At 38.8% G+C, this 27,505-nt stretch overlaps 1 protein-coding gene across 4 annotated transcripts in view; it reads right to left on the bottom strand.

The window, feature by feature from the left end:
* TMEM156 (transmembrane protein 156) overlaps positions 1 to 27,505 on the bottom strand; it is a 51,990-nt gene that overhangs the window by 11,451 nt on the left and 13,034 nt on the right. The window contains exons 2-6 of one of the 4 annotated variants that reach the window (XM_042936605.1): positions 14,390 to 14,659; positions 12,603 to 12,863; positions 9,571 to 9,690; positions 6,371 to 6,454; positions 202 to 244 (exon numbers count right to left, since the gene is read on the bottom strand). In XM_042936605.1, the coding sequence (XP_042792539.1) occupies positions 202 to 244; positions 6,371 to 6,454; positions 9,571 to 9,690; positions 12,603 to 12,863; positions 14,390 to 14,659 (778 nt within the window). The remainder of the gene's footprint in view (positions 1 to 201; positions 245 to 6,370; positions 6,455 to 9,570; positions 9,691 to 12,602; positions 12,864 to 14,389; positions 14,660 to 27,505) is intronic. The other 3 variants (XM_042936606.1, XM_042936607.1, XM_042936608.1) reach the window with 3 other exon arrangements.

The raw sequence follows: 27,505 nt of genomic DNA, 5'->3' as shown, positions 1-27,505 counted from the left end.
GGAGATAAGGAAAATAAGATTGTCCTCTGAGAGTTAGCCTATAAAATCAACTCATAACCACAACAGAAGCATTATCTTCAGAAATCATTCCCAGGTCAAAGCCTATTAAATGTTAAAAGTGCTGAGCCATCAAGCTATCCCTAAAATGGGGAAGAAGGCCTTTCAAGCTGTGTTGGCAAAGGAATCTGCTTTAAGACCTACCAAGCAAGCCTTGGCCGTGATTTGACTCCCAGCATGGTTTTGTCTAAGGAGAGAGAGCACACGTGTTAGCTGTCGGAAGTGTTTGGGTCCGTATTTTCTCTCGGTTGTAATACTCATTGTGAATCAATACGTTGGCCTTCTTATAAACCTGTTTTGTGAGCTGGATTACGTAATGGATCTTTTTTGGTGAGCCACCACTGCAGGAGGCTGAGGCTTCAGGCCTGAAGAAAGGCTCTGGACCAGGTAAAGTCACCAACGTGAGGCACCTGGGTTGCCTTGCGGGTGGAGCAGGCATGCAGCCTCAGCTGGCAGTGGGTACTCACACCTGAACTTCCTCGTGACTTCATCAAAGCCAGTGTGGTTGCCTTGACGCTAAAAGGAAGAAACTCAAGGTAAGGGTAAAGGAGGTAATAACGGTGTATTCTGATGTACTTTGAAAAATAGAAAGCACTACCAAGTGCAAAGCAGAATATTTTTACAAGCCCACTTGAGAGGGCTTGGAATTTAATAGGACCACATTTTGCTCAGCAGGGGTGGGCTACGGATGGCTAACCCTGGAAATGGTGACCTCGGGGCGTCCTTCCCCTCCTTGTACTTTGGGAGATTCGGCCACGACTCCGTGGAGACAATGGCAATAATGTCTAAACTGTTATCCACAAAGTACTTGCTTTCCTTATAGGAGCTTCTCCAGAAATGAAGGAATGCAAGTTAATCTTCACAGATCACTGTAGTCAAGATGGATGCGGAAGTTCTCCGATGGTTTGGTGATTCTTATTCAGTTCTCTAATCTGGCTCTGAGAAAACCTTCCAGTCTTATTTCTTCTTATTGCCCTAGGAATGCAGAACTTCAGCACCGCTATGCACCCTTCTGACCTTTTCATCACATAAAAACATTGGCACTTTTGTGCAAGCCCAAGATAGCTAGTTGCTTTTTAGGGCTAATAGAACCAATTATGGTAGCTTAAAATAGATTTCCATTATTCAAGGAGCCAACTCTCTACTGTGTTCAAATCTCCATCTGTTATTGTTAACAGTGATCCTAAAACCACTCAGCTGTTCCAAATCTGGCCAGTGTGAAAATCAAATGAGGACGGGGAAAATACATGACTGCAAAATTACCTAGAATTAACAACTAAAGAGAACAGACAGCTGCCAGTACTCTGAGCCATTGTCTCACTTGCCAGTTTGTTCACACTCCAAGGAATGAAACTGATGAAGTGTTTAAAAGTTATAATTTAGGGGGAAAAAGGTTTTGAAAGGTCTTTGTAAGACAGCTGCAGCCATTCTTTCAACATAGCCAATGTAGAGTTGTATTTATTTAACAAATATGTATTGGGTACCTACAGTGTAAGCTGGGGATGCTGTGATGAATATTATCAGGTCGAGTCCCTGACCTCAGGGAGCTAACTGGCTCATGGGAGCCACATCACTCAAACAATAACACAAATATATAAAATAACGATAGTGATCATTGCCACAAAGCGAGATTTGTGGCTTTACGAGGATGTGTGATATAGGGAATTGCCCTGGTCTACAAGGTCCAATATGACTTCCTTGGGGAGGTGTTAGCTGGGCCAAGATGGGAAGGGCCAGTGGGAGGAGGTGAGGTCTGCAGGGAGTGGCTAGTTCAGGCAGGGAAAGTTTGTGCAAAGATGGAGATGTTTATCTACATGTGTTTTATCTTCAGTTCTTCCAGACCTAGCACAAAAGGCTATCACATAAAGGCATTCAATGGATGAACAGATAAATCATCCTATTCTGCCTATAGATTCCTCACACTTAAGAAATTCTTCCTGCATGTAGAGTCATCTTCTGCATTCTGATCTATTCTGTAACCCACCAGATGGCTGCAACCTTTACTGTTTTATGAACCCAAACCCGTAGTTTAGGAGTCGTAAATGCTACAGTTAAGCAAGTAAAAATTAAATTTCCATGTTACTTTGCTTGGTTGTTGGACATCTGGCACGAGTAATTTATCTTCTTTTCTGCTGGAAATCGAAAGCTGCTTAGTCTTTATTATGCTGGCCATAAACATGTTGCAAATTGTAATTTTACATTGCCATTCGTTTTATTTGGGGGTAATACAAATTACTGGGTCATCCACTTACTTTTGGCATTTAGTAATTCTCTTTCACAGTAAAATTCCATTTTCTTTCCTTCATGGTCCCTAAGAACCCACTCACATTAACTGCAAAAAACATATCACTAACGCTGAAATGTTACTTTGAGGGAGACTCACACTGTCACACACAAGCTCCTACAACCTTATACAGGGTAGAGAAAATGTTTCATCTCGGTTTCCAGTGTTAAATATAAAAACGCAAGGAGAGTTGTGATCTGTGGCTTGACCCAGCAGGAGTCAACTCCTCAGTTCACCATAGTCAGTAAGTGGTGAGCTAAAAAGCCCGCCGGACAAAATTGAGTTTGAACCCTCACTCTGCTAGGAACTGCCTGTAAGTCAGTTACATAAACTCTCTTAATTTCAGTTTTTCTCATCAGGAAAAAAAGCGACATTGTTGTGAAATGAAATACAATGATGTCTGTGAAAGTTGCCTGATAAATGTTTATAGTTGAATCAGGTTTCCCTTCTCCTAAGGCACCGAGGGGTAGAATTTCCTTAACTGTGCTGTCAGCTCTGTGACAGCAGAGACTGCTGGTCTGTGCCCCTGTCCCATCAATGCTTAGCATAACACATGCCTCTTAGTCGGTATTCAGATTTGGGTTGAATATTTGAAGGTGAAGAATTTCAAGTTTTAAAGATTCCTCCATATTCTTTTTTTTTTTTTTTTAATGTTTATTTATTTATTTGGCAGGGGGAGAGAATCCCAAGCAGGCTCTGTACTGTCAGCTCAGCATCAGACACGGGGCTCAATCCCACGAACCATGAGATCATGACCTGAGCCGGATTGGACCCTCAACTGACTGAGCCACCCAGGTACCCCAAGATTTCACCATTTTCAATGGTCACAGAGGGGGAGATGACATAGGCCACCTCACTGGCCTATTCAGCAGGAGTGAGTAGAAGCTCTAGTCCTAGAAACCTGGTGTCATAGATATTTAGTTATCGGCTATCCAACATGTGGACATCTCAGGGGTGCTCTCAAAGACGCAGGAGGCCAGAGGGCAGATATTGCTGCTTCCTGGCTCCAGGGTACCAATCTGTGGCTTGCGCTCATTCAACCAGATAACCCTCCTTGGGGCTTTGAATCCTGGACAGTGATACAAAACTGAAATGGTCAAAGGGTAGCTCTGGAAGCTCGGAGGGAGTGTTCAGTGGTAGTGATCCGATCAGAGACATGCCCACCAGGCCACTCCCACTGTGACTTTGGCTGTATTTTTGGCTGCCTGGCCTCCCTTAACTCTTGTCTATTTTGCAACCTCTGAGTGCCTAACACGTCTGTTGTTTCTAGGGGTTACCTACTGGTTTTCCAATATGTTTCCTTTCTGGCAACCCAGCCAAGTTGATTGCTATTGTTTGCCTCTGATGATTCAGGTCCTAGGCCACTGCTCCTGCCCCTGACTTTGGTCTCCCGACAGTGATCAACCCTTTAAACACTGTTTTAGGGATACATTTCAAAGTTGCTTTTGCATAGTTCTCAAAATTTCTTCTTCAAGAAGGTCAATGTATTTCATTATTCCTTGATATCCTTAGCAATGCTGCAGAATGAGTTATATGTTCTTTAATGAAGTAGAATTATGTGCCCTCTGATCACTCTCACTTTGTCTTCACCTTTCCCAAACCCCAAGATTCATTTCTTGCTCATCTGCTCTTTCTACTTCATACTCATTTCCCCTCAGGGTTTCTGTGATTTAATAAGCTTTTATTGTGCACAAACTACGTGCCAGATATTATGTCAGGGACAAGGATCCGAAGCTGAATAAGAGAGTCATCACCTGTGTGAAGATAACAATCCACTGAATAAAATGGAAAGTAGATTGATGTCAAGACAGGCAACGTAAGCCATCCCCTTTCTCAAAGCCAGGAAGAAAATATTAGAGACACATAAAAGCTTAGGATTTGATTCTGCGTGCCATCGCTTCCTACAGCAATGAGATATGCTTACTCTCCCAGTGTTTGCTCCAGAGCGGGTCGGGCACTGTGCAATGCCAGGGGCTGGGTACTCTCTCTGTTTCTCTCTCATCCTTTTGAGGGTGTGAGCCTATCTATCTCTGTGTGTACATGTGTAACAACGCTTACTTTGTACTACGTGAACAACTGGAGAGGCATTCACGACGGCAAGCCGCTCTGCCAAATGTGACTGTAGTCACTGCTCCCTTTGAATAATCTGCTTTTTTTTTTTTCTTTTTTTTTTTTACTCATGTTACTGCTTCTCCAGAGAACCATGCTGGCACATTTTTTCCTTGCATTCTCACTGCTGCCTATAATCCATCATTACAAAGAGAGGCCTTAAAAACGGCACTCAAGGGAGACATTATTTCCTTTCCATTTCTCTCTCAGAAAGAGCAACTTATAATAGGAGAGGAAAAATTGCATTTAGGCTAAAGGATTATAAATAACAAGAAAGAACCTGCTTCTCCTCCCCCCCTCCCCCAACAGCCCTTAAGATGCTAAGCCTCAAAAGGACTCTTGATTTTTTTTTTTTTTTTAAAAAGGCCTTCACCCCCTGGCTCGCTCTAAACATTAATATTATATACCTGGTCATAAAGCTAGAGGATTTTTAATGAGAGCTATTAAAGGGAACGGATGCCTGAGACAGTTTCCTCTGGTGAATGAAAATCAAAGGCTCATAAATACAACTTGTGAGGTTAGTCTTGTGGTTAGCTAGTACTTTAAATTTGTGATTCCCCTGATTATATGAGTTGGCAGGGGGACTATTGACTTTTTCTCAGACAAAACTGCACGGCTCAAAATTATGACTTGAAAAGAGTGAGAACCAGGATTCCTAAGGCCCCTGACAAGCTCCGCAGAACTGGGTTAAAACATTCCTGGTATATGAATGTCAGGCCTGGGAACCGCCTATGAGGAAGAACAGGGGAAATACCATTTCCTTCCTATAAAAATGAATTTTGGCATCTGAAACAACCTTATGATTTTAATTTCATTAATCCAACAAAATTGTCACTGACCACACAAACCACACTGACCCACATTTGGTTAGTATCAAATGATCACTAAGCTAACTGCTTATTATTAGCCATAGGTTAGTATTTTACTGCTCACACCGAGAAGAGAAAGTCTGCATTTTTTTTTTTAATTGACTTCTTTAGGTGCATTCATTCCAAGTTTTCCTCAAGCTAGGGGTCCAAGTACATGCTAATCTAAGTAGATAAGAAAAGTCTCAGGAGCACAGTTCCCAGGAAATGCTGGGCACAGATCTGCATGTGGCTGCGATGCAGTTGCAGCGGGGGCCTGAGGCTTTGTTCAGTTTCCTTTCATTTTTGAAAACCGTTTATACACCAGACTTGAAGCTTCCCCTCATCTGACTTCTCACAAAGTATGAGGCAGCCGGCTCACTGGCTAATACGCCAGGAGCTGTAGAAATATCACTCATGATTCTGTGGTTTTCCAAGAGTCGAGGACAGGACGTCTCCCTGATGAAGGAGAGGACTTTGCTCATCTCACATTCTCCCTCTCTTTCTTTTTAATATGACTTGACAGCTTGAATTCAGAAGGAGGCTTCACAATTAGGAGATCGAACCACAGCGTCTGTGCTAACAGCTCCCTTAGCCGCTCTAATTAGGGTTCCCTTATTCCATTTCTGTTTCTCGGGAGAGGACAGGGGACTTTTTAATTGGGGCTATTAGAAGTTCTCTTTACACAATGACACCCTTTGCTAAGTGAAAGCCCTAGCAAAAGCCATGCCCACTCTGCAATTACTCCTTGCAATTCTGAGGAATAATAGTATCTTGTCTCATTTAAAAATAAATCTGAAGCTGATTCCTTATTGCTTTCTCTCCTCTGCCTACTCACATGAATTTCTTCTTGCCAATTAGGCAAACTTTCCATTATTTAAGGAGCTAGTTTTGATCATGACTGTCCCCTGATAGTAAGACATATTAAACTAGATTTCATTTGCCCACAGCTCCTTTTTTCCAGATACAAGGCCAATCTAAATGAGCTCAGATCATTCGATCTTGGGTCTACAGTGGAATGGTGAAGCACTGGGATTTTCAAAGCCATGCTCTGTCTGCACATCATAGAACTCACCTGAAATGACCTGCACGTTCAGTGTTCGCAGTTTCTCAGAATCCTTTCCTTTTAAGAGAACAAATGTACGTTCGTATTTCTGACCTATTCCAAGAACAGAAATTAAATATTTAAGTGATAAACAACCACATTCTTAATATATATTCCCCATGTTGACTCAAAGGATTACCAAGGAAAATGGGCCATTCACAACAGGGTCGGGAGCCACGAGACATTAAGAGCTTTCCTTATTAAGTTATTTTCCATGAGCAAATACAGGTTCTTTCTAAAGCAAGCGGTTTCTCCACCACCATAAATGCCATCATGCCGTCTCCTCTAAGCAAAAGCACCAGCTGTCATGTATAGGATGTTATTATTATTTACATTATTATATATACATAGATATGTACAGAATATTTAATGCATCTTGATTTTTTAATGTCTATTTATTTTGAGAGAGAGAGAGAGCACAGAGAGAGAAGGAAACAGAGGGAATCCCGAGCAGGCCCCATGTCATCAGTGCAGAGCCCGACGTGGGGCTTGAACTCAGGAACCATGAGATTATGACCTGTGCCGAAATCCAGAGCCAGACGTTGGACTGAGCCACCCAGGCACCCCTTTAATGCATATTTAATGTCCTAAATGGTGTGATATTTTTTCATTACTTTACATGCTTGGTTTTGTAAGACAAGCCTTCAAAAGTCACTAAGCCTGTCATTTGGGTAGATGTTCATAAGATTTTCACTCCCTACTATTGGTTTCTTTCTAGACATTTTCTCTATCTAGCTACTACTATCTCTCTTTCCCGATATGCAATTATATGGAAAAGCAGATCAAGAAACTCAAAACCATGCACTATTTGCAAATAACATGTTCATTTAAAATAATATTTTTAAAACCAGAAAGACCTCTGAGGTGCTTGGTTGGCTCAGTTGGTTAAGCTTCTGACCCTCGATTTTGCCCCAGGTTGTGATCTCACAATCGTGAGATCAAGCCCCACATCAGGTTCCACGCTGGGCATGGAAGCCTGCTTAAGATTCTTTTTCTCCTTTTCCCTCTGCCCCTCTCCCACATGTGTGCATGCACTCTCTCTCTCAAAAAAGAAAAAAAAAAAAAAACAATAACAACTAGGAAAACCCTAGGTATTAATTCTGATATTTTATTAGCTGTATAACTTTGGAAAAACCGTTTAATCTCTCTGAGGCTCAGGGTTTTCTTCATCTATAAATGAAAATAATAGTACATACCCTGTTTACATACTTTGAGAAGCTAGTAAAAAAAAAAAAACTTGTGAAAATGCTCTGAAAATGGTTATTCTACAAATACACAATGTTGATGATATTATTATATATTAGCCTTATATACTACAGTATCAATGGTAAGACTTGATATGAAACTGCTTTCAGAAATACCTGCGACAAATACGTAGCCTAAAGAGATAATGGTACCTTCACCCCAACCTAGGGGCAACCATTTGTTCTGCCTACTGAGTTGCCCAGCACAGCCTTGCCTGGCAAAGAATTTAAGAGTCTTGGGTGCCTGGGTGGCTCGTTTGGTTAAGCAGCCGACTGTTGGTTTCGGCTCAGATCATTATCTCACGGTTTGTGAGTTCAAGTGTTGGGCTCTGCACTGACAATGTGAAGGTGAAGCCTGCCTAGGATTCTTTCTCTCTCTCTCTCTCTCTTCCCTTCCTCCACTCATTCTCTCTCTCCCTCCCTCCCTCCCTCTCTCTCTCTCTCCCTCAAAATATATAAATAGACTTTAAAAGAATTAAAAAAAAGAGTCTTAGGAAATACTCCAACCATCCCAATACTACTCTCCCTTATTGAGAACTACTGTGCACTAGACACTGTGATAAACTTCTTCTAGAACCTCTTTAACTCAATCCTTACCTGTGGGGTAATGGTGATTATTCTTGTTTTACAGAGGGGAAAAAGGGGACGTTTAGATCTAGTAAATACCTTGCTCAAAGTCACATATCTGATGAGTGATAGTACTGACATTCTATTCTGTCTACCTATCTCCAAAGCCTCTTCTCATAATGATACATTTTAGACTGTCTTTAAGAGACCATCTACTCATATTGTAAACTATCGCTCAGGCGTGATATTCAGCCAGTAAAGGCATGGACATACCCCGGAAGTGTCAGTGTATGCACAGGTACACAGTAGAAGAGCCAGTGTACGCATGGGCACACACCCGAAGTGTTGATATATGTGTGAGTTCACGCCATTAGGGCTACCTGAGCAGTTTACAGTCAATGTCCATCCTGATAGACGGATGCCTGAGTCATACTAAATTTTTTTTTTTTTTTGAGAGAGAGAGAGAGAGAGAGAGAGAGAGAGTGTGTGTGTAAGCAGGTAGGGGAGGCGTCCTGGGTGAGGGGAAAGAATCCCAAGCAAGCTCCACACCCAGCACAGGGCCTGATGTGGGGCTTGAACTCACAACCATGACATTATGACCTGAGCCAAAACCAAGAATCAGCTACTTAACTGAATGAGCCACCCAGGCACCCCAAATTAAATATTTTTAATATCATCCCTATTGCCTGATTTCCAATCACACATTTTAGCTTTGCCCAGCCAAAAATCTACTGACACCCTTCTACTTATGAAAGAGTAACTCACACACTCATCACCTAGAGCCACTCTGCTCAAGATCTCCAACTCTGAAATTCTTTATCCTCACTCCCTACGCTTCTACCTCTCTTCTGCATTCACTTCCACTGAGCCTCTGCTCCACCTCCAGCCCTTTTGAACTCCTGCCTAGCTTCGCCTCCCCTCTATTCTCTTGTCTGAGTAGAGAAAGATACATGAAGCTTCTTGAATGCTGACACTGTGTCTCACTTATGCTTCTTTTCCTTGGGTAACCTAGAACTGCCACTGACATGCAGTGGGTGCTCAATAAATGGCAAACTGAACTTTAAAAGGAATGTACATCTAGGGGCACCTGCGTGGCTCAGTTAGGAGTCTGACTTCAGCTCAGGTCATGATCTCGTGGTTCATGAGTTCGAGCCCCACGTCGGGCTCTGTGCTGCCAGCTCAGGGCCTGGAGCCTACTTCGGATTCTGTGTCTGCCTCTCTCTCTGCCCCTCCCCCACTAGAACTCTGTCACTCTCTCTCAAAAATAAACCTTAAAAAATTTTTTTTCAAGAACGTAAATCTATACATGAGACCCTAAATGAATTGTGCCAGACAACAGATTTACTCCTCGATACTTACTCTGCCACTTCCACACTCTTCTGTGGCTTTCAAGTATTTTGTGGATAGTGAGGATGAGCAAAAATATAAAAACGACTAGAACTAAAACATACCAAGTGATCTTCATGGAACAAGTGAAATCTGCAAAGAAAAAAAATGCCATAAAAATACAATAAAATGATACAACAGAGAGAGGCCATATGGCGGTGTGGTTGTATTCTAGTACATATTCTAGCCTTAACTGAAAAGCTAAATATCTAACCATCACTGTTACAGGGTCATTTGCTCTCCTGACTTCTTCCTTGACATATTAAATGGGTGTATTAAATGAAGAAATTTGACCAGGGAGCTTCCATGGGTTCATTTAGCTCCAAAATTCTAGGTTCAATTTCACTTAGAGGTTATGCCGGCAGTAGTTGCCAGGTAGTTGCTATCACTAGGCTAAAACCACAAAAAGCAGAGTCCCAGTATCAGGGCCATTTGTAATTAACAGGTGTGACCCTGGGCCAAGCAGCCAAAAATTATGTCCTCAAATTGACCAAGATGCAGTGAGCGTAAGGAAGATTGAGAAGAAAGAGAAAGACAAAGAGAAAGGGTTGGAATGGGGCATATAAGAAGAGGCCAAAGCAGATAAATAGTCAGACTCCCCTTTCTGCACAGACTTTCACTGCAATGATCAGATCAGGTGCACATATTAATTAGATAGTTACCCTAGCCTACAGAAAAAAGCTTGTTCATTCAAATGACAATGAGGCTCATGGGAAGGATAGTCCCCAGCCAGCAACAGTTTAGCACCATCTCCTTTGGTGCCATAAAGACACTGGCCAACCGACCTGGGAATCGGTGACATAGCAGAAGGTGACCTCATCATGTCCAAGACATAGCTGTCTACTGACTTCCCAAGCCACCCTGTGGACCCTCCTCTTTGCACACAAAACACAGTACTTACTCAAGTTAGCAGGATATATAACTTGTTTATACCCTTGGATGTTTGCCCTTGTGGGGTTCAGGTTCATGATATGGGTACCCCTTTCACAGGGGCCACCCCCATGGGCAGATGTACATTATATTGTCATCCAACATTTATTTAGAGAAGAGACTGAATGGAGAAAAGATAAAAGTTGACTGGAACAACAGCCCTCAGCAACTGCCCCCCCCCAAATCACCCCAAGCCCTTCAGCTGCAAACTTTCAGTCCTTGCTCAGCAAAGTAAAAGTATGCAGGTAACCGGAATGGAAGACTTACAGTGCCAGCAAGAGCCACGTTGGGCCCAATGGCCAAGGTGTCACTGGGCACCAATCAAGCTATGAAAAAAGAACCACGCATTCACCAACTTTGTATAACAATAGCAGAATGTCCACAGTTGGGGCCAAGCCTGCCTGTACACCCACCAAAGCTCCAGTGCAAATGCAGAAGAATGTGTCTCCCCACATCCCATGCTGCCCACCTACCCCCCATCCCTGCAGTCATCTTGGAAAGGATCAAGGGGGAACAGAGAGGAATCTGAAAAAAGTCTGAAGAGACAAATTTACCAGATTGGACTAAATTTAGTTTCACCCCCTGGTAGGTAGGGCTTTTAAGGGAGATCAAATTAGTCTCTGCACAGCAGAGTAAAATATGAATGCATTTTAAATCTTCTACGCATGACAAACGGATATACTTTTTCCAGAATACAATACTACATACTTGTATACCGCTGTTATCTTGCTGAGTTATGGACACAAAAAAGTTGTCAACTATGATTTCACTTTGACACTTTGACTAGCATTTATCGATTTTTTTCATTAACACAAAAAATTGTCTTAAAATCATACTTATGGAAGTGCTTATTTTTCCTTTATGTTTTAGAAAACATAAAAAGCAATTAGATGGATACATTGAAAGAAATATAAGTGTTTAATATTTATAATGCAAACCTCTTTATCTTTCGGATTGCATCATTGTTATGCAGTCCTTCTAAAGCCTACCTTCCAATCTCACTCCTGAACCCAAGGGAACTGACCCCTCTGTTCAGATCTTCTCTCTTACCCTATACACACATCTTGAAATACCCACTAACTGCAGAGGCTGTAGGGCCCTGCAGACTAACTCACAAGAGAAATTCCTTTGAAGCCTCATATTTTACTTTAAAAATGCATACGTATTATATAGTTGTGTTTGCTTTAAGATATATATAATATTTTCTAAATAATTATATCTGAAAAATTAAAGCTTTTAAAGCATTCTAAGGCAATATGAAAGGCTTCCATATATCTGAAATATCAAAAAGCACAGCAACTTACTCTACCATAGCACCTGTCACACTGAATTTACTTGCTTGACCACTTTACATTCATCTATTTTTGTTTCCCAATGTTAGCACATTGCTTGGCAAACAGTAGGCACTTATTAAATGGTTATATCATAAAATGTTCTCAAAAGTAGATTTTATGGGTGAAGTGGGGCACACTGCTTAGCAGAAAGGATAAATTCTGGCAATTCAGAATAGGGTACCTAGGAAGCTAATAAGCTTAAAAGGGAAGTAAGATATGTGTAAGTTTTATCTTTTGGACTCCTACCTTTCCCTCAGAGCCATCCAGTGACCCAGAGTACCTAACCTGCACCCTGCTTCTCTCCATGCTTTGCATGAAAAATCCGATTTTATCCAGTCCTCATTCTCAACTTGAGGAGAAAACATGTTAAGTCAATTCAAAATAAGGTTTTCACAGGCCATCACAATGTACATGAATGTTTACCTTTAAAAATAAATTTCACCCTTTAATACCTAGGTGTGGTGGTGTTACATCAAGCACAGCTAATAGGCATGTCCAAAGTTACTCTGAGGTCTTTCTAGTGCCCCTCAAATCACAACCCACAGATGCCTCCTCAGCCTCTGGGTACTGCTAGACCCCATGAAAAGTAAAAAATAAACAGATAAAAGGGCTAACATTCTTTCCAGTCATACTATTTCATCAACAAAATTCAACTATTTAACTTTTAGTGCAGTTAATGTGTTAGCCTTTATTTAAGTTTGTATCCAATTCTCTTTCCCTCTAACTTCCTTAAATACATACTTTTGACATCCTTTTCTAGGTGCAGAGAAATGTGTGTACAATTATTCAGGTATTCCATAATCCTACAAATATGGTTCATAGACTTTTCCTCCTTTGGACCTTCTTCAACAATTGCTGACGTTCTGGTGCGGGTTTTAAGATTACATGTAATGTTATGTTCTTCCAAGTGGTCAACTATAGGAGCTACAGTGAAGTTAAAATGTCGACAAGGTGAATGAAAGTCATTTGCCTTCATTTCCGTTGATCCTTTCATGGTAAGAACTAGGAAGAGATTAGGAAAATGTTATTTGCAACATAGTAATATGTAGTAAGAAAGCACACACTACTCAAAACTAAACCCCTTACTTCCTCTACAAACAAAGTAGAAATGAGAAGCTCCCTGCACTAAAAATAATGATTAAAGTGCTTACATATTTTAAGATTGTGAAAACCAGTGACATTTGGGTTGAAGTAGAATTGGGGCATCTCAAGGAAAATACAAACATTTCCCTGATGATTTGTGCGACAGATTATAATGCTCCAAGCGAGAAATGCCTAGTTATGCCCATTTTGAATCCCTGGTCAGCCAGAGAAGAAGGAGAAGAAGGAGGAGGAGAAGGAGGAGAAGAAGAGGAATGGGGGGGGGGGGGGGTGAAGAAAGAAAGGGAAAGGAAAGAAATAATGCAAGGAAAGAAAGAAAGAAAAATAATAAATTGATTGCTGTTGTTCTAAACCACTGGGTTTTGAGGTAAAATGTTCCACAACCATAGCAACTGGAATAATTTATCAATGCACTGTTTGACATTTCAAGGAGGCAGAGAAGTAGTATCTATGAGTTACCAACCCTTAAAACACTTCTTAGTTCTCTATCACCATAAAGGTGTTTTCCCAACTTGCTTTCTGGTGAATTTGACCTAGAATCCTGCAATAGTTGCAGCACTACTTGAATAAGAACCCAGAAAAAGATACCTCTTTTATACTTCATCTAAAGTCAATACCAAGAAATCTCATTCCCATTCTGAAAGAATAGAAAAAATGCCAATATGGAGAGATACAGGCAGCAGTGTCACTGAATAGGTATAAATAATAAATCTGATGCTTGGGCCTGAGGCCACTAGTGTATTTTATGACTACAAGTGAATTATTTAATTTCTCAATGATACAAGTTGATTTGATTTAATTAAATAATATATATTCATTCTCAAAATAGATGTGAGATTCAGTTAAACATTACACATAATACAGTTATTCTTTTATTTTTTCATTCTTTAAACAAATATTTATTAAGCATCTAGTGTTAGGCATTCTGCTAAGATCTAGAAATATAGTGAACAAAGACAAAGTCTCCAGCATCAGGAGGCTCACTGGATAGTTAGGCAAGTGAAAAGACAATTCATATTCAGTGGATAAATGTTAGGTAGGACTAGGTACAAATGTATCAAGGATTCAATGACTCCTTAAGGAATCAAAGTTTGATTCTACTGTGAAAACCTATAGGTTTACTTAGACTTTTTTTTAATTTTTAAAACTTCGATACCTTTGAAGAAAGCATGCTAAATAATCTTTTAACCATCAAATTACATAAATTATGGTGGCATTTTGATGTATTTTAAGAATAGATATTTTGGTTTGGTAAAGTAAACCAAGAACGAGTAATGTCCCAAAGTCCTGCAAGCCACTCATCAAGAGCCACACTGCTGATTGTTCCAATACCACTGGATTTAAAATGGAATGGTTTATTACTTTTTTAACAGAATAAGGTGGTTTATCCTTGACAAATTTTATTATCACTTTCTCTTTACTTTTACCTTTTGATGTTTGTTCCTGAGAAATAAAATCCATGAGCTTTGTGGACTCACAAGCCAAACATGAGGAGCACATTTTAAATTCATTCGTGATGCCTTGGCAAATTCTGGTGAAGTTTTGAAAGTTGGAGTGATTTAGAAAGATTCCCATAATAGTCTGAGTTTCTCTTATTGGTTTCAGAAAAGTCACAAAAGAAAAATTTAAAGAGGGGAGTGAATAGTTGAAATTAGGTTGTAAACACACTTCCAGACATGATAGCTCCAATATATTTCCTATAAAAGAAAAAAAAATGTGTTTACTATGAAATCCTGAGTTTTTGTCATTCAAGTAAATACATAACAAGTGCCTGGTTTTTCTTAGGCAGACACAGTATATTTCAGCTTGTCAGTGACAAGAATGTTTTTACATGAATTAACAACATCTATTTCATTTAAATATTTCCTTTAAAAATTTGTCAACATTCCCTATTAATTTTCAGGGAAGAGAAATTGAGAAATTCTTGGAAACCTTAACATTTAACCGTCTCTCTTCTGGGAAAGTTTTAATGAACAAACCTTGGGTTCCTCCAAATCCATCTGTCCCAAAATAGAGGTTTAAGTCAATTGCACAGAATTGAACAGGGAATGAAAATCTTGAACAGTAAGTCTGTATTAGTTTCTAAGGGCTGCTGTAACAAATTACTACAACCTCAGTAGTTTAAAACAAGAGAAATTATTCTCTTGCAGCTCTAGAAACCAGAAGTTCAAACATCCGTTTTATTGGTCTGAAATCTGGGTGTCTGCAGGACTACTGTCCCTTTGAAGGCTCTGAGGAAGAATCTGTTTCTGGCCACCCTCTTCCAATTTTTGGTGGCCATTGGCATTCCTTAGCTTGTGGCCACATCACTCAGTCTCCGTGTTTCTGGTCATATTGCTTTCTCCTCTGTCCTGTCTTCTACTCTTCTGTCTGTGTCATCTCCCTCTGCCTCTCTTATAACATGTTATATTGGACAATTGTGATTGAATTTAGGTTCCACCTGGGTAATACAGGACAATCTCCCCATCTCAAGATCCTGAAATTAACCATATCTGTAGAGACCTTTTTTCCTTATGAGTTAACACAAGTTCCAGGCATTAGCACGTGATATCTTTGGGTAGCCATTATTCAACCTATCTGAACCTCCAAAGATGACATTTAATAGAGTGACATCCTAATTTTTATTTTTGCCTGAAGACAAACATTAGATATGGAAATGATGGTATAAAAGAAAGAACATTGTATTCAAAATAAGACAAGGACTCTAGAGCTATATCTGTCATTAGGCAAGATACTTGGACAATTTACTTAATCTCTGTAAGTCTTGTTTTGTTATCAGCAAAATAGAGATAAGACCTCTAGATCCTGCTAACCTCATCAGGTTATAGTAGCATCAAGTGGTATAGTACATATGAAAACACTTTTGAAATATGTACAGATGTATATTATTTAAAATTCAAACCTATATTCCAAAGTGAAAATTAAAAAATTCAACTTTCATTTAAGGTAGAATTATCTGTGAAATAATTCGCATAAGTAATTAAAACTCACTATATAAAAACTGAGAATCCCTATTTAGCAGTAATGATCATGTAAGGAATAGGTAACCTCTCTCTCTCAGGTATTCCTAGTGTGACAGTCATTTGCTAGTAGGAAAAAATAACTCAATTGTCCCTTGATGTGACTTTCCTTACCATTTCTCATATAATCACATAGGGCAAAATAAATGTTTTAATTTTTCAAATAATGTGGAGTATGATGAAAGAATTACTTCAATTCTTACAGTGATTACTACTAGTCATACATCTTGGCTCAATATTAAAAGAAAACCAGGCTATCGATTGGTATTAAAGAATTTTTTATTTGTGGAATTTGTATTTTAATAATAATTCCATACATGTCTCATTACTGATGATTATATTTTTATTATTTAATAAAATTAGAGGCTTGTTTTCAGTCCTCTACATTTGAAATTGTTTCTATAATGATTCACATGTGATTTCTAGCTATAAACACATTTCATACTTGCATTGCTATAAAGGGTTTTTTTGGGGGGGGAGATGATATTTTACTCAAATCCACAATTTTGTTAACATATTTGTTAATATATTTATAAACAATGTTATGATTGAATTGTAACTAATTTTTAAAACTATTTTCTTCAATAATAATGTCCCAGGAAGGAGAAAGAAATGTACTATCTGATGGAACACTATAACCTATAGTTTTTTTATACTATTAAAAGACACAAAAACATCTCTTGCCATGTTTCCATTTTACTTACTTGCATTTTTCATCTTATAAAATTTTCCATTTCTTGAATTTGTGTTCCTATGAACACAAATCTCAATCTAGATAGAGAAATTTTTGCTGTCAATATTACAATCATCTTATCCAATAAGTGACAGCTAGGCTTTCTAGAATTAATGCTATATCCTTTATATATGACTATGAGGTAATTATGATGGTTTTTAAACCTTAGTTTTAAATAATTCAACTGGAAAGGAAATAAATAGAGGATATATCCTTCCCTGGTATAATTTTAAGAAATATTAAATTGTACTCAATCATTTTTGTTATCAGGTGGCCTATTTTCTCATCTCCGTAAACAAGGATATATGAATTTAACTACTGCCATTAATATTGCTGGCAGTCAGACATCTAAATTCTCACTCCCAGAGATAGAAATGCATTCCAGAATTACTCCAGTACTATGACTGCAATCTCGCAGCATAAGTATATAGAATATTAAGTAGAATTAGGAAAAAAACATTACAGGGGCACCTGGGTGGCTCAGTTGGTTGAGCCTCTGGCTCTTGACTTCAGTTCAGGTCGTGATCTCACAGTTCATGGGTTCAAACCCTGCATCAGGCTCTGCGCTGTGTCAGCACAGAGTCTGCTTGGAATTCTCTCTCCCTCCCTCTCTGCCCCTACCCCACTCATGCTTGCTCTCTCTGTCTCTGTCTCTGTCTCCCCCCTCTCAAAATGAATACATAAACTTACAAAAAAAAAAATACATTACACTATAGGACAAATGCCCAAGTCAAACTTTTTTTTTAAGAAAGCCAGAGAGTAAGGCTATAAAAACATCAACTACCTTTATTTTCTTTTTTAATTTTTATGATAAAGCTTTATCATATATAAGCATATGTAAAATGTGTCGTGTCAGTTGAAGAATGATAAAAATAAACAAACACCCATGTATCTATCATGCAGATTAAGGAAATTAATATTACCAATATCTTTGAAGCACCCTATCCCTTCTCATCCCTACATATTCCTTTCCAAGAGGTTAACCACAATCATGAATTTTGTGTTTATCACTCCTTTGCTTTATCTTAGAGTCTTTCCAAGATGTACATATTCCTAAATAACAGTGTTTCATTTAACATATTTTGGAAACGTGTTTGTGTGTGTGTGTGTGTGTGTGTGTGTATACACATATATATATGGAATATACTATATGTATTCATCTATGACTTACCTTTTTTGTTTAATATGTTTTAGTCATGTCGCTGCATATAGCTATAGTTAATTTAATTGTCTGTAGTATTGTTTTGAATGAATATACCACAAGTTGTTTATTCTTCTGACAGTAAACATTTGGATTCTTTCTATTTTTATTGTTATGAATAATGCTGCTATGAACTATAGCCCTCATACATTGCCAGTGGGAACATAAAATAGTGCAACCACTTTGGAAAACAGATTTCCATCTTTTATATGTTAAATATATACTTCGTATATGACCCAATAATTCTACTCCTAGAAATTTACACAAGAGAAATAAAAATACCTATACATGAATTTTCATGGCAGCTTTTTTATTTGTAATAGCCATGAACTGGAAACAATCCAAAAGCCCAACAACTAGTGAATATATAAGCAATTCCTGGCATACCTTTATAATGGACTATACTATTCAGCAACAAAAAGCAAGAAAATACTGATCCAAACAAAACATGTACACAATGAAACTCAAATACATTATGCCAAGGGAAAGAAGCCTGATACAAATGATTACATAGTTTATTATTCCATTTATGTGAAATCTTAGGAAATGGAAAAATATATTGACAGTGGGAGAAGGGTTTTTCTACAGAGGAGAAAGAGGGACCTTTGTGGGGTTTTAGAAAGTGTTATATCTTGATTGTGGTGGTAGTTACATTGGTGTGAACATTTGTGAAACCTCGAACTATACACTTACAATTAGAGCATTTTATTATATGTAAGTCTTATCTCAGTGAATTTTATGTTTGAATAATGCTATTATGAGCGTTAATGAACATATCTGCCAGTATAAAAATACAGAAGTTTCTCTAGTATACATACTGAGTAAAATTGCTGGGTTTTCAGTATGTGTATCTTTGATTTTCCTAGAAAATGCCAAATTGTTATATGAAGTGATTGTACCAATTTATATTCTTTTGTGTGATGTATAAAGGTTCCCACTGACAATACATATTGGCCAAGGCCTTTCAAGTTTTGCCAATTCAGTGAGTATTAACTAGAATCTCACTATGTTTCAAAGTGTATTTTCTTGTTTTTTCTATTTTGACATATTTTTTCTGTTAGGTTGTTTTTCTTTTTCTTATTACTGTTTGGGAGTTCTTTAAAATTTCTATATAAAATTTTAAGAAGGTCTTTAAATATTTTATCAAGATAACTTCTCACAGATTATGCCTTATCAATTCATTTTCTTTATGATCTTTTAGATAAAAAAAGCTCTAAATTTGAATGCAGCAAATCTATCGATCATTTCTTTATAATTTGTGCTTTGTGCCTTAAGAAATCCTTTTCCCTTAAAGTTAAATGAACTTCTAAAAGTTTTAAAGTTTTGCCTTTACATTTTTGTTCTTAATCTATCTGGAATTGGGTACAGTGTGAAGTAGGAAGCCACGTTAATTTTTTCCATATGTGATAATCAATTTCATTAGCATTTATTGGGTAGACTATCTTTTCCTCGCTACCCATAAAGACACCTCTGACATATATCAAGTACCCATGGATATATGAGTGTGTTTCTGGGATCTCAATTTTGTTCCATTAATCCATTTTTCTATCTTGGCAAATTACACTGACTTAATTACTTTTGCTTCATAAAAAAGCTTTTATATCTGATAGGAAAAGTCCACTCACCTTGTTCATTTCTTTTAAAAGTGTCTTAGCTATTCTTGGCCCTTTGCTCTTTATAATAAATTTTAGAATCAGCTTGTTAAGATCAGTGAGGGACCTAGCTGTGATTCTGACTTGAACCCTGAAATCCATTGGAAAAGAGAGATAAGATATTGAGTTCCTCCTGTCGCTTTTTTCTTCCTTCCTTTCTCTATTTATCTGGGCTTTCTTTCATATCTTTCAATGATCTCTCTACATGATACCCCATATACCTTTTGTTAGATTTCCTCCTGGGTTCCTTACTTTTTGTTGTTAGGGCCAACAGTATCGTTTAAGGGTGTGTTTTAGGTTCGTTAGTGGCATATGGAAATACAATTGACTTTTGAACATCAATTTTATTTTTTGCCACTTATAAATTTCCTTATTAACTTTTATTTTGTATAAATCTTTTGGACTTTCTATGCAGATATGCTTACCAACTACAAATAAAAACAATCTTATTTATTGATTTCCAATCCTCATAACTTTTATTTCTTTTACTTATTGCACTACCAGGACCCCTAGTATCATGAAGAATAGACATGTTGAGAGAGGGCATCTTTGCTTGTTCTTGATCTTAAAGAATACTTACATTTCATCACTGAGAATAATATTTCATATAATCATTTTTGGAGATCAGTTTAAGGAAGCTCTCTTCTATTCCTAGTTTGCTAATGGTTTTTCGTTACAAGGGCTGTTGAATATAATTCAATGCTCATTCAAGAACTTTGAGATGATTGTGTGTTCTTTCTTCTTTAATCTGTTAATACAGTGAGTTACATTATTAGGTTTGCTAATGCTAACTCATCTTGTATTCCAGGTATAAATCTAATTGGATAATTTTACACACCTTTATACATGTTTGATCATTTTTATCCAATTAGATTCTTTTTTTAATTTTTTATTAATTTTTTTTACTTTTTTAATATGAAATTTATTGTCAAATTGGTTTCCATACAACACCCAGTGCTCATCCCTACAGGTGCCCTCCTCAATCCCCATCACCCACCCTCCCCTCCTTCCCACCCCCCATCAACCCTCAGTTTGTTCTCAGTTTTTAAGAGTCTCTTATGTTTTGACTCCCTCCCTCTCTAACCTTTTTTTTTCCCTTCCCCTCCCCCATGGTCTTCTGTTAAGTTTCTCAGGATCCACATAAGAGTGAAAACATACGGTATCTGTCTTTCTCTGTGTGACTTATTTCACTTAACATAACACTCTCCAGTTCCATCCACATTGCTACAAAAGGCCATATTTCATTCTTTCTCATTGCCAAGTAGTATTCCATTGTGTATATAAACCACAATTTCTTTATCCATTCATCAGTTGATAGACATTTAGGCTCTTTCCATAATTTGGCTATTGTTGAAAGTGCTGCTATAAACATTGGGGTACAAGTGCCCCTATGCATCAGCACTCCTGTATCCCTTGGGTAAATTCCTAGCAGTTCTATTGCTGGGTCATAGGGTAGATCTATGTTTAATTTTTTGAGGAACCTCCACACTGTTTTCCAGAGCGGCTGCACCAGTTTGCATTCCCACCAACAGTGCAAGAGGCTTCCCGTTTCTCCACATCCTCACCAGCATCTATAGTCTCCTGATTTGTTCATTTCGGCCACTGACTGGCGTGAGGTGGTATCTGAGTGTGGTTTTGATTTGTATTTCCCAGATGAGGAGTGACGTTGAGCATCTTTTCATGTGCCTGTTGGCCATCCAGATGTCTTCTTTAGAGAAGTGCTTATTCATGTTTTCTGCCCATTTCTTCACTGGGTTATTTGTTTTTTGGGTATGGAGTTTGGCGAGCTCTTTATAGATTTTGGATACTAGCCCTTTGTCTGATATGTCATTTGCAAATATCTTTTCCCATTCTGTTGGTTGCCTTTTAGTTTTGTTGATTGGTTCCTTTGCAGTGCAGACGCTTTCTATCTTCATGAGATCCCAATAGTTCCTTTTTGCTTTTAATTCCCTTGCCTGTGGGGATGTGTCAAGTAAGAAATTGCTGCGGCTGAAGTCAGAGAGGTTTTTTCCTGCTTTCTCCTCTAGGGTTTTGATGGTTTCTTGTCTCACATTCAGTTCCTTTATCCATTTTGAGTTTATTTTTGTGAATGGTGTAAGAAAGCGGTCTAGTTTCGTTCTTCTGCATGTTGTTGTCCAGTTCTCCCAGCACCATTTGTTAAAGAGACTGTATTTTTTCCATTGGATATTCTTTCCTGCTTTGTCAAAGATTAGTTGGCCATACTCTTGTGGGTCTAATTCTGGGGTTTCTATTCTATTCCATTGGTCTATGTGTCTGTTTTTATGCCAATACCATGCTGTCTTGATGATTACAGCTTTGTAGCAGAGGCTAAAGTCTGGGATTGTGATGCCTCCACTTTGGTCTTCTTCTTCAAAATTACTTTGGCTATTCGGGGCCTTTTGTGGTTCCATACAAATTTTAGGATTGTTTATTCTAGCTTCGAGAAGAATGCTGGTGCAATTTTGATGGGGATTGCATTGAATGTGTAGATAGCTTTGGGTAGTATTGACATTTTGACAATATTTATTCTTCCAATCCATGAGCATGGAATGTTTTTCCATTTCTTTTTATCTTCTTCAATTTCCTTCATAACTTTCTATAGTTTTCAGCGTACAGATCTTTTACATCTTTGGTTAGGTTGATTCCTAGGTATTTTATCCTTCTTGGTGCAATTATGAGTGGGATCAGTTTCTTTATTTGTCTTTCTGTTGCTTCATTAGTGTAAAGGAATGCAACTGATTTCTGTACATTGATTTTGTATCCTGCAACTTTGCTGAATTCATGTATCAATTCTAGCAGACTTTTGGTGGAGTCTTTCGGGTTTTCCATGTATAATATCATGTCATCTGCAAAAAGTGAAAGCTTGACTTCATCTTTGCCAATTTTGATGCCTTTGATTTCCTTTTGTTGTCTGATTGCTGATGCTAGAACTTCCAGCACTATGTTAAACAACAGCGGTGAGAGTGGGCATCCCTGTCGTGTTCCTGATCTCAGGGAAAAAGCTCTCAGTTTTTCCCCGTTGAGGATGATGTTAGCTGTGGGCTTTTCATAAATGGCTTTTATGATGTTTAAGTATGTTCCTTCTATCCCGACTTTCTCGAGGGTTTTTATTAAGAAAGGATGCTGAATTTTGTCAAATGCTTTTTCCACATCGATTGACAGGATCATGTGGTTCTTACATTTTCTTTTATTAATGTGATGTATCACATTGATTGATTTGCGAATGTTGAACCAGCCCTGCATCCCAGGAATGAATCCGACTTGATCATGGTGAATACTTCTTTTTATATGCTGTTGAATTCGATTTGCTAGTATCTTATTGAGAATTTTTGCATCCATATTCATCAGGGATATTGGCCTGTAGTTCTCTTTTTTTGCTGGGTCTCTGTCTGGTTTAGGAATCAAAGTAATGCTGGCTTCATAGAATGAGTCTGGAAGTTTTCCTTCCCTTTCTATTTTTTGGAACAGCTTGAGAAGGATAGGTATTATCTCTGCTTTAAATGTCTGGTAGAATTCCCCAGGGAAGCCATCTGGTCCTGGACTCTTATTGTTGGGAGATTTTTGATAACTGATTCAATTTCTTTGCTGGTTATGGGTCTGTTCAAGTTTTCTATTTCTTCCTGTTTGAGTTTTTGAAGTGTGTGGGTGCGTAGGAATTTGTCCATTTCTTCTAGGTTGTCCAGTTTGTTGGCATATAATTTTTCATAGTATTCCCTGATAATTGCTTATATTTCTGAGGGATTGGTTGTAATAATTCCATTTTCATTCATGATTTTATCTATTTGGGTCATCTCCCTTTTCTTTTTGAGAAGCCTGGCTAGAGGTTTATCAATTTTGTTTATTTTTTCAAAAAACCAACTCTTGGTTTCATTGATCTGCTCTACAGGTTTTTTAGATTCTATATTGTTTTTTTCTGCTCTGATCTTTATTATTTCTCTTTATCTGCTGGGTTTGGGGTGTCTTTGCTGTTCTGCTTCTATTTCCTTTAGGTGTGCTATTAGATTTTGTATTTGGGATTTTTCTTGTTTTTTGAGATAGGCCTGGATTGCAATGTATTTTCCTCTCAGGACTGCCTTCGCTGCATCCCAAAGTGTTTGGATTGTTGTATTTTCATTTTCATTTGTTTCCATATATTTTTAAATTTCTTCTCTAATTGCCTGGTTGACCCATTCATTCTTTAGTAGGGTGTTCTTTAACCTCCATGCTTTTGGAGGTTTTCCAGACTTTTTCCTGTGGTTGATTTCAAGTTTCATAGCATTGTGGTCTGAAAGTGTGCATGGTATGATCTCAATTCTTTCATACTTATGAAGGGCTGTTTTGTGACCCAGTGTGTGATCTATCTTGGAGAATGTTCCATGTGTACTCGAGAAGAAAGCATATTCTGTTGTTTTGGGATGCAAAGTTCTAAATATATCTGTCAAGTCCATCTGATCCAATGTATCATTCAGGGCTCTTGTTTCTTTATTGATACTGTGTCTAGATGATCTTTCCATTGCTATAAGTGGAGTATTTAAGTCCCTGAAATTACCACATTCTTATCAATAAGGTTGCTTATGTATTTGGGGGCTCCCATATTCGGTGCATAGACATTTATAATTGTTAGCTCTTCCTGACGGATAGACCCTGTAATTATTATATAATGCCCTTCTTCATCTCTTGTTACAGCCCTTAATTTAAAGTCTAGTTTTTCTGATATTAGTATGGCTACTCCAGCTTTCTTTTGACTTCCAGTAGCCTGATAGATAGTTCTCTACCTCCTCACTTTCAATCTGAAGGTGTCCTCAGGTCTCAAATGAGTCTCTTGTAGACAGCAAATAGATGGGTCTTGTTTATTTATCCATTCTGATACTCTATGTCTTTTGGTTGGAGCATTTAGTCCATTTACATTCAGTGTTATTATAGAAAGATATGGGTTTACAGTCATTGTGATGTCTGTAGGTTTCATGCTTGTAGTGATGTCTCTGGTACTTTGTGGTCCTTGCAACATTTCACTCACAGAATCCCCCTTAGGAGTGCTTGTAGGGCTGGTTTAATGGTGATTAATTCCTTCAGTTTTTGTTTGTTTGGGAAAACCTTTATCTCTCCTTCTATTCTGAATGACAGGCTTGCTGGATAAAGGATTCTTGGCTGCATATTTTTTTCTGTTCATCACATTTAAGATTTCCTGCCATTCCTTTCTGTCCTGCCAAGTTTCAGTAGATAGGTCTGCCACTAGTCTTATGGGTCTCCCTTTATAAGTAAGAGCGTGTTTATCCCTAGCTTCTTTTGGAATTTTCTCTTTATCCTTGTATTTTGCCAGTTTCAGAAGATATGTCGTGCAGAAGATTGATTCAAGTTACATCTGAAGGGAGTTCTCTGTGCCTCTTGGATTTCAATGCCTGTTTCCTTCCCCAGATCAGGGAAGTTCTCAGCTATGATTTGTTCAAGTACACCTTCAGCCCCTTTCTCTCTCTCTTCCTCTTCTGGACTTCCTATTATACAGATATTGTTCCATTTGATTGCATCACTTAGTTCTCTAATTCTCCCCTCATACTCCTGGATTTTTTATCTCTCTTTTTTTCAGCTTCCTCTTTTTCCATAATTTTATCTTCTAATTCACCTATTGTCTCCTATGCCTTTTCAATCCGAGCTGTGGTCACCTCCATTTTATTTTGCATCTCATTTATAGCACTTTTTAGCTCCTCATGACTATTTATTAGTCCCTTGATCTCTGTAGCAATAGATTCTCTGCTGTCCTCTATACTTTTTTTCAAGCCCAGTGGTTAATTTTATGAGTATTATTCTAAATTCTTGTTCTGTTATATTGCTTAAGTCGGTTTTGATCAATTCATTAGCTGTCGCTACTTCCTGGAGTTTCTTTTGAGGAGAGTTCTTCTGTTTCGTCATTTTGGATAGTCCCTGGAGTGGGGCTGAACTGCAGGGCACTTCTCCTGTGCTGTCTGGGGTAACTTGTGTTGGTGGACGGGCCGCAGTCAGACCCGATGTCTGTCCCCAGCCCACTGCTGGGGCCACAGTCAGACTGGTGTGTACCTTATCTTCCCCTCTCCCAGGGGCAGGACTCACTGTGGAGTGGTGTGGCCCCTGTCCGGGCTACTTCCACACTGCCAGGCTTGTGGTGCTGCTTTGATGGGATCTGGCGTATTAACCGGGGTGGATCTGCAAGGTGCACAGGGGCAGGAGGGGTAGGCTCAGCTCGCTTTCAATTGGTGGTCCCCTGTGGGAGGGGCCCTGTGGCACCCGGAGGGAAGCAGACCCATCGGAGGGATGGATTCACAGAAGCACAGCGTTGGGTGTTTGCGTGGTGCAAGCAAGTTCAGTGACAGGAACTGGTTCCCTTTGGGATTTAGGCTGGGGGACGGGAGAGGGAGATGGCACTTGAAAGCACCTTTGTTCCCCTGCCAAGCTGAGCTCTGTCTTCCCAGGCTCAACAACTCTCCCTCCTGGATTCCTCTCGCCCTCCCCGCTCTCCGAGAGCAGAGCTGTTGACTTTTAACATTCCAGATGTTAAGTCCCTCTGGCTGTCAGAACTCACAGACTCCAGCCCCTCCACTTTTGCAAGCCAGACTCGGGGGCTCTGCCTTGCCGGGCAGGCTGCCCCTCCACTGCCCCAGCTCCCTCCCACCAGTCCGTGTAGTATGCACTGCCTCTCTGCCGTTCCTACCCTCTTCCACAGGCCTCTTGTATACACTTGGCTCTGGAGAGTCCATTCTGCTAGTCTTCTGGTGGTTTTCTGGGTTATTTAGGCAGATGTGAGTGGAATCTAAGTGATCAGCAGGACAAGGTGAGCCCAGCACCCTTCTATGCGGCCATCTTCCCCTCTAGATTCTTTTTTTTAAGATGTAATTTGAGTAATCTCCCAATATGGGGCTTGAACTCACAACCCCAAGATCAAGAGTTGCATACTCTACTGACTGAGCCAGCTAGGTGCCCCTATCCAATTAGATTCTTAATGTTTTATTTAAAAATTTTTTTTTAGGACAGAGAGTGCAAATGGGGGACAGGGCAGAGGGAGAGAGACAGACAGACAGACAGAGAACCTTAAGCAGGCTCCATGCTCAGCACAGAGCCTGACTGAGTCTCAATCCCAGGACCCTGGGATCATGACCTGAGTCAAAATCAAAAGTCAGATGCTCAACCGACTAAGCCACTCAGGTACCCCCTAATCAATGTTTATAAATGAGATTGGCCTGTAAGTTTTTCTTTTTTGTTCCATCATTGTTAAGTTTGGGTACCAAGATATATACTAGCCTTAAAAAATAAATTGGAAAATACTCCCCTGTTTCTATCTTCTGGAAATGTTTATTATAAAATTTTTTTATCTATTCAACCTATTTCTTGAAAGTTTTGCAGAACATGCATGTAAAATTACCCAAATCTAGGGTTTCTTTTAGCAAATATTAACCCATTGGTTCAATTTCTTTAATTGTGGTACCACTCTTCAGTTTTCCATTTCTTCCTAAGTAAGCTTGGGTAAGTTATATTTTTCTATAAATATGTCCTTAACATTTTAAATCTATTGACTTAAAGTTATTAATAGTAATCTCTTATTACATTTTAAATTTCTGCTGTGTCCTCTTCCAATCCTAACATTACTGAATGTGTCTGCCTATCTTTTGTTATTCAGTTTTAATAGACAGAAACAATAACCTGCCAAAAATGTCCACATCCTAATTCCCAGAACCTGTGAATATGTTACATTACATGCCAAAGAGAAATTAAGGCAGAAGATGGAATGAAGATAGCTGGTGCACTTATCTTAAAAAAAGGTGTTGGGGGGAATTATCCTAGATTATCCAAGGACCTAATATAATCACAAATATGGAAGGGAGAGGCAAAAGAGTGTGTCCGAATAGCACAACGTGACAAAGACTCAACAGGCCATTGCTGGCTTTGAAGATGGAAGTTAAGACACAAACCAAGGCATGCAGAAACCTTCC

Source organism: Panthera leo, chromosome B1, assembly GCF_018350215.1.
Source record: "Panthera leo isolate Ple1 chromosome B1, P.leo_Ple1_pat1.1, whole genome shotgun sequence".
In the NCBI taxonomy this organism is placed as follows: Eukaryota; Metazoa; Chordata; class Mammalia; order Carnivora; family Felidae; genus Panthera; species Panthera leo.
This window is presented reverse-complemented; position numbering and strand designations above follow the sequence as displayed.